General features: G+C 36.9%; 2 protein-coding genes across 3 annotated transcripts in view; one reads left to right on the forward strand and one right to left on the reverse strand.

The window, feature by feature from the left end:
* The window catches only part of LOC138012658 (endonuclease G, mitochondrial-like), an 18,147-nt gene extending 11,973 nt beyond the window's left edge, over positions 1-6,174 (reverse strand). For both annotated transcript variants that reach the window (XM_068859487.1, XM_068859486.1), the window contains exons 1-3: positions 6,015-6,174; positions 2,595-2,704; positions 956-1,035 (exon numbers count right to left, since the gene is read on the reverse strand). In XM_068859487.1, coding sequence (XP_068715588.1) covers positions 956-1,035; positions 2,595-2,704; positions 6,015-6,142 — 318 coding nt within the window. In that variant the 5' untranslated portion in view covers positions 6,143-6,174. The remainder of the gene's footprint in view (positions 1-955; positions 1,036-2,594; positions 2,705-6,014) is intronic.
* The window catches only part of LOC138012660 (BAG family molecular chaperone regulator 1-like), a 10,750-nt gene continuing 9,403 nt past the window's right edge, over positions 6,154-7,500 (forward strand). Inside the window, exons 1-2 of the mRNA XM_068859488.1 lie at positions 6,154-6,282; positions 6,377-6,508. Of these exons, the coding sequence (XP_068715589.1) occupies positions 6,234-6,282; positions 6,377-6,508 (181 nt within the window). The 5' untranslated portion in view covers positions 6,154-6,233. The remainder of the gene's footprint in view (positions 6,283-6,376; positions 6,509-7,500) is intronic.

Raw genomic sequence — 7,500 nt, forward strand, 5'->3', positions numbered from 1 at the left:
CAGGTGCCAGCTGGCCCCAAAGTGTTTTCAATGAAATTCAAGCCCAGCATAAGGTGTGTGACTTCTGTTATATGTTCTGAAATTTAACTCCTCACTCAGTATTTAAATGCCTCACTGAGGTTCTCTTTTCTTATTTTTTCAGCTGTGAGTTAGGAGGGTTTGGTTCAGAATTTTCAAAACAGTTTAATTTGTGTGTCTGTGCGACTGCCTCTTTGCTTCATATTATTTTCAGAATGGGAAATGGAAAACTGGACTTGAAATATATTTTCTTGATTAGTGCCCCCTGCCCTTCCTCCCCAATGATGATTTCAAACTACATGTAGGTCTTGTGAACACAGTGTTTATTTAACACCAGCAGTTTATTATTTTAAGCCTAGTGTTCATTTAAGCAAGGGAATTTTCACTTTTTCAGAGTCCTTTTCTATTGTTTTGATTGCTATTGTGCCCAGTTTGCCCCCCACGCCCCAACCCCACACCCCAACCCCCCAATCAGTGTTCACAGGTTTTGCTGCATAATACAACATTGAAAGGGAGAGTGGGGGAGGAATTGAGTATCACATGAAATAGATCTGATCGGGAATTCCAATTTTATTTGAAAATGCAATTATGTTGGAGCTGTCTGACAGCTACGTTTGTAGCCGATTGTAGATCTATGTCATTATACCTTGATTTAAAGTTAAATGCTCAAGAGGAGGATATTTACAACTCTGTCTTGGAGATCAATCAAATGCGACATTTACTAGGGGACTAGCAGAGTTGAATCAGCAATAAGAACAAACTGGTATCAGAAAAATCAAACCAAAAATAACTAATTATTTACAGTGTACTTGTGTACTTGTATAAAATCAAGTCTGCATAATTATTATAGAAAAAAATTGGTTAAAAGACCAACAGAAGTATCATGGACAATACCTACATGAAAGTTAAACACTTATTTCATTAGCCAAAGTATTACCTCAGCAACCCAGTTTGCAAGTCTTAAACGCCGGTTGTATGAAAGAACATAATCATCCTTGGCCTTGACATTCTCAAAACCTGTGGAAGATTCGTATGTGATCAAAACGTCATTTTATAATCTATAAACTGGACACAGACAGCTGGTTCTAGGTTTGGAGTTTTTGCTACAACTGTAACAGTAGCTGTTTTTTTTTTTTTTTTTGGTTTTTCCGTTTTTTCACTACAACAGTTATAATGGTAAATTCAGTCATCACGCACTGGTAATAATATAATTATATTTATTTAAACAATAAATGTAAATCTTGCTGTGCTCTTCTAAAACCAAAACAATTAGAGTTTTCAATTGAGTGTAGCAAATTCAACTCTGGTCAATTCCAGTCAGGACACAGACAATCCAGTAAACCAATCAAAACTCAAACTAAATGCATGAAGCTCAGACGCAAAATGTGGGAAAACCTGTGAGTGAGTGGCCGAGCGAGTCACAATTGTTTTGGGTTTCACTTTTGATTGGATTAAAAAGTGGCACAAGTTTCTTTTTTAACCCTTTCAGCCCCGTAGGGTTCCCCATTGACAAGTAAAATCGTCCGGCGTTAGACAGAGTAAAATCTATAAGTGGCACTACTGGGAGTTAAAGGGTTAATGGGGACATAGCTTTTGAGTGAATCCAGCTGTTGTTAACCCTTTCAGCCCCGTGGGTTTCCCCATTGACGAGTAAAATCGTCTGGCGTTTAAAAACAGAGTAAAATCTATAAGTGCACTACTGGGAGTTAAAGGGTTAATGGGGACATATTAGCTTTTGAGTGAATCCAGCTGTTGTTAACACTTTCAGCCCCGTGGGGTTCCCCATTGATGAGTAAAATCGTCTGGCGTTAGACAGAGTAAAATCTATAAGTGGCACTATTGGGAGTTAAAGGGTTAAATGGTGCACTGAAGCATATAGTTAGTAGAGGAGACCACTAACTATGACTGAAAACTGCTCTATTAAAATTATAACTACCTACATGTATTTGATTACTTTTATTGCTGCTGACCATCTTTTGGTCACAATTATCCATTGCCAACATGATGGAAATCTCATGGTAGGGGAAGAGGGAGGCCAACATTTCTACTACAAAATATGAAGCTAAATTGTTCAGAGTTTCCATAGGAGTGGGGTTGAACCAATAACCTCCACTCAAGGGATATGGACATTTCCTACAACAACACAATCACGATAAAAGATCTCAACAGTGAGAACATTTTTTATTTGAGTATTTGCATGTGCTTTGGTTTTGCATTAATTCAATTCTATTCAACTCTTTATTTATACTATGACTGGCAAAGTAATGAAAATTAGTGCTTATTGGTTGAAGAAACTTGCATGATCACTTTCTCATCCAAAAAAACGAAACCCAAAACCAATTATGACATGACGGCATACATTTCACGCTGGCAGCACCTGTATCATCTTTGAGTTTTTACTAATATTCGCTACAATTCTGCTCTGCCCTAGTGATGATTCATCCAGTGATCACTTTAATGTTCATTTTAAAACATTCAGTTGAAAACCTCCCTATAGCTATCTCATTAACAATGTAACTGGCACTCTTTGGTGACCAACGAATAAACATGTCTCACAGAAAATATGTTTCAACTACCAGGAAATCCAAATCTCATTATTTCTGACAATCTGGAGCCTGGACCATCAACAACGTCTTGTTTTGGTTTTGAATGCACCACAGAAAGTACACCATGTTGAAGCCTCTTTCTGAGAAACAAATACAAATTATTATTATTTAAAAAAATATTAAACTATCTGTTGTAATACTCTATGCTTTTAACATTTTGGTAAAGAATTAACAAAGTGTTAAAGTGGTACTATGATCAAATTTTTACCACTCGATTTTTTGAGTGTATCACATAGAATTCCATGAAAGAACAAAAACGCCATTTACCGTTTGCAAATATCTTCATTAGTTCCGGAGATATTTCAGTTTGAAAAATGGGTAAAGTATGCAAATGAGATGACTGATGACGTCATACACTTAACCCAATATGATATTGAGTATATAAATAGAGTTACCTTGGCCAATTTGCAGCGCAGACCATTGACAATCGGTATTCTAATAGTCCTACAGGAAATACAACTATGGATATAAAAACTTCTGTTGCCATGGCAACTCACTCTTTCCGAGTCCCACCCACTTGAATTCAATATGTCTGTGATTTTCAGCTTGAAAAATGTTAAACAAGGCCACAAACTCGAGCTAACATATTTATATGCTTGCTGGACCATGCATATGAAGAGCTGTTAGCAAATATCAAAATGGAACGCCAAAGGTGGCCAGAAAAGCTTTTAATATGAGGGAGGTGTGGAAGCCAGTATGATGCCATGGTAACAGAACTGTTAAGCTCATATTGTGGAGAACATTTAGTAGAATGTTACTGCAAAAAATCAAAAATTTCTGATACAAATTGGCTGAGATATCTCTTTTCATCATATTTTAACAAAATTTGGTTGCGCGTATGACGTCATCACTTGGCTAATTTGCGTATTTTAAAAACTCGAATATCTCTGGAGTGAAAAGAGATATTTGAAAAAAGTAAACAGCATTTTTCTTCTCACGCAGACTACTTGTTTATGTTTCAAAATGGCTTAGATAAGAAAGATGCGATTTTCGTCATAGTACCCCTTTAAGTTAGCTGTAACGGTTGTTCAACGACACCTTAGACCAAATGTTGGTAAATTTAACCTGCTATACAGTGTAAGTCATAAGGACTTCCTTACCATTGAGACGGACCAGAAAAAGTATCTGCTTATTAGAAGAAGTGTTAGACTCTGAGTGGAGGTTTATAAAACCACTGTACATATAGCTGGGTCCATGACAAAGTGTTTGCTTTGGGAAGTTGACTCATTGTATATTTACAATAAAAGTGCTTCTTAAACAAAGGGAACTTTGATGTTGGAAGGAAGCTACAGTTGTCATGGTAACTTGTACATGGTGAGGCTGCCGCATATGTTGCTGAGCTACGACATATTTTCATTGCTACATGTTGTTGTGTGACTGTTTTTGGATTACTTGCGAGTGCTCGACATGCTACAGAAAATTCTGATTTGAAAATTAGAATTGGAAACTGTTTGAGGGCCCCAATGAAGATTTACCATGACAACAGTATATTGTTATGAGGATCAGAATTACTTTTAGTTTATCTGTCTGAGTGTAATGCAATTCCAGACTTTTCTAGAGTTATCTTACAATCTGTAATATTCCAGAAATTTCTTTGATGTGACTCAGCAGTTTCCACAAATAGTACACCTTGTAATACACTACAAATAGTGCTGCAACAGAACTTTATAGATGCTTTCTAGATGCTTAGAGTAAACATATAAAAGCAAGCTTGTAAATAATAGAAATGACAGACTCTTTGCCCGAGGGCTTACCCTCGTGGCTTGCTGTGATTGAACTTATGCTATACGGTGAGGAAGCTATAATCAACTGCAATAACCTTTGACCTTGCTATATCCGGAGAGAAGAAAGGGATGATAGATTAAAAGGGAATAAGACAAAGAGTTCAGAGTTCATTATGAAGTCTTCTGTAAAAGTTTGTGTACACAGGAAATCAAGAGAGTGGAAAGAATCCAGTGAATCATGGAAGTCAAGCATTGTTTTCTAGAGTCGGTGGAACTTGGAGTTCAAACTTAATCAAGATCAATACCTGTGTGGCCATGAAGGACAATAAGCTTGCTTTACGAACTGCTTAACTTAATCGTTAACGTACTTAAGTAAATGTTTATATATTAACAGTGTAAAACTAATTAAATAATAGTTAAAAAAGGGTAACAGCTCATTGTCACACTTTTGTTGCATGCCTTACATGTATATCGTACTTGGGAGTTCGTTTCACTTATGCCCTGTTAGCAGACATCTCTTGGTTATTCCAGCACGTAACAATATTATTTTATTTGGTATGTAGTTGAATATTACACTGATTAAGGCAATTTGCTAACAGGATTGAAGAAGTAATAAATCTATTTTAAGAAATTCCTTGATAACCATCAAAATTGCTTTTGCTGCTGTACAGCTGTTCCAGAAAATATCCATATCCTGCCCAGTGATAGGTCACTGTACTTGTTTTCCAGACTTACCTCTATGGCGAGGTCCAATACTGGGGAATGACCTTAATATAAGCGGACTAAGGGTTGCAGTCGAAACCAATAATGTGTGCAAAACTAAGCTTCAGGTGGCTCAAAACAGTTTCCAGCACTTAGATTTTGATGGGTCGTTATATCCACTCTTTACCACTTCATGGTACAATCATGATATCAGAAAACTGCTCATCCATTCGTTAACACATTGTTATTATTTTCATATCACAATGGGTTACCATAGCAACAGTATGACCTGCTAAAAACACACTTAATTACAGCTTCAGGGGCTTATAATTCAAAAACGGCATGGTGAAATTAATTTATGTTATAAGCCCCAAAAGCTGTAATTAAGAGTGTTTTTAGCAGGTCATACTGTTACTATAGTAACCCATTGTGATACAAAAACGATAAAAACGTGTTAGAGTGGTTTTCAAATTAGTGTCGTAAAAACCAAAACCAAAGTAACTACTTTGGCCAATCAAAGAGGACAGATACAATTCGGCAAACCAATCAAAACTCGAATTAATTACATGAAGCCGACACAAAGCATGGGAAAATGTCCACATGCGAGCCACGATTGGTTTTGGTTTCACTTCTGATTTGGTTGAAAAAGTGGCGCAAGAACTTTGAACCAATCACTGTGTGAAGTAATCAGAAACCAAAGCAATTCGCTTATTACTTTAGACACTCAATTGAAAACCGCTCTAACTGGATGGGCAGTTTTTTGATATTATGATTGTAGCATCAAGTGATAAAGAGTGGATATAACGATCCCTCAAAATCTAAGTGCTGGAAACTGTTTTGAGCCGAATTTTTTTTTTCCTATAAAGTTGACATTTTGACCATGTATAAAGAAATTTCATGGATGATAACAAAGTGATTGATATTTTCAATTTATAAAATTAAAGCGGACGGTCAAGCTTTTTACCTTTCAAAGAGAACTCCAAGGGTTCCTCCAATCCCAACAGCTACGACTGAAACCACAGGTACGGCAAGACGACGCATTGACGCTCTCAAAAATTCTACAAAATGCTTTGCCTGAGTCTTTGCCTTCATTTTTCATGTCTAGACTTACGAACCCGCAATTCTACGATAGAGAGTAGCGGTAACAGTTAAGGAGTATGCGCATATCCAGATCAATTTCAAGATGGCGGACGGAAACGACGAGGATATTTTAAAGTTTACGCTAGTTCATGGTAAGAAAAGCTTGTTATTCGTACCCTGATTTTTCCATCAGGAAATATCTGATAAAATTTGGATCATTCGTCGGTCGTTTCATGTTGCTTTTAGGTGCAAAAAAGTACCCGGTTGAGCTGCCGATGGAAGGCAGTGATGGCGAGGGACCCACCGTTGAAGATTTAGCGAATCTTGCAGCTGTGCTGACTGAAGTTCCACGAGGATCACAGAGACTAATTTTCAAAGGTACTGTTAATATACTATGTAATATTTCTGTCTTATTGTACAAAATTCTTAAACAATTTTAGTACTCGTAGTACTAGTTAAGCCTGCATGTGAGTGGCGAGGCAGTCTAATTGCTTCCTTCCCGAAATGAGGGGGGCGTTGGGATTTTCGGTTTTGCGGACTTGGCCAATTTCTGGTTCTGTTTTTTGGCTTTCGCACCTAAAAACTGCGATTTTTGGTTTTGGTGTCTTGTGCGGTTTGTGGGTTTTCTCCAATTCTGTCTTTGGTTTTCGGTTTTTGTCGACAATAATGCCGTTGTTCAGATTTTTCAATCAATTGCATGTTACGGGTTTTCTGGTTTTTCCAAGGAAGTTAATTCCAAGACCGCTTATGTAGCCATCTACCCAGACTTTCTCTTTGAAGAATGTATGACAGGCCTAGTCTCTTTAGCAGCCGTTATTTGGGTGACATAACGTCTGCCAAGCAGATTATGAAAAGCTGAAGAAAGCATCAAAGCGAAGTACTATTTTCTCAAATATCACGAGGCTGAAAAATCTGACAACTGAAAATTCTGACAATGGCAATCAAAAAGAAATTTCAGAATGTGGTGTTTCTTTTGAAGAAAAACCACCTAAAATCATTTTTTGTGCATTTTTTCCCAGTTTCACTTACCGGTAGCTATAGGTCTGTGAAGGCAATTTACAAAAAAATAAGCAAATGAGTTTTGCAATAACACTGAAAGAACTTCAGAAAGTAAAACAAGTTTAGACGTACAAAAATAACAGAAAGAGAGATTCTGAAGACTACCAAGGCTTTGTCAGTGAGGGCTTTTATTTCGGTTTTTGATTTTGGATGAAATTTATTGCTCCTTTGTGGTTTTCAGCGATTTTTTGTGTAGCTTTTTGGTTTCTAATAGGCCCCTACGCCCGTAACGCCCCTCCTGCCCCCAAAATACATTATTGTACATATTATTTCTATTGTTTTAAATTTAAACTGATTTTTGCAATATACAC

The sequence above is a fragment of the Montipora foliosa genome, chromosome 8, assembly GCF_036669935.1.
Source record: "Montipora foliosa isolate CH-2021 chromosome 8, ASM3666993v2, whole genome shotgun sequence".
Lineage (NCBI taxonomy): Eukaryota > Metazoa > Cnidaria > Anthozoa > Scleractinia > Acroporidae > Montipora > Montipora foliosa.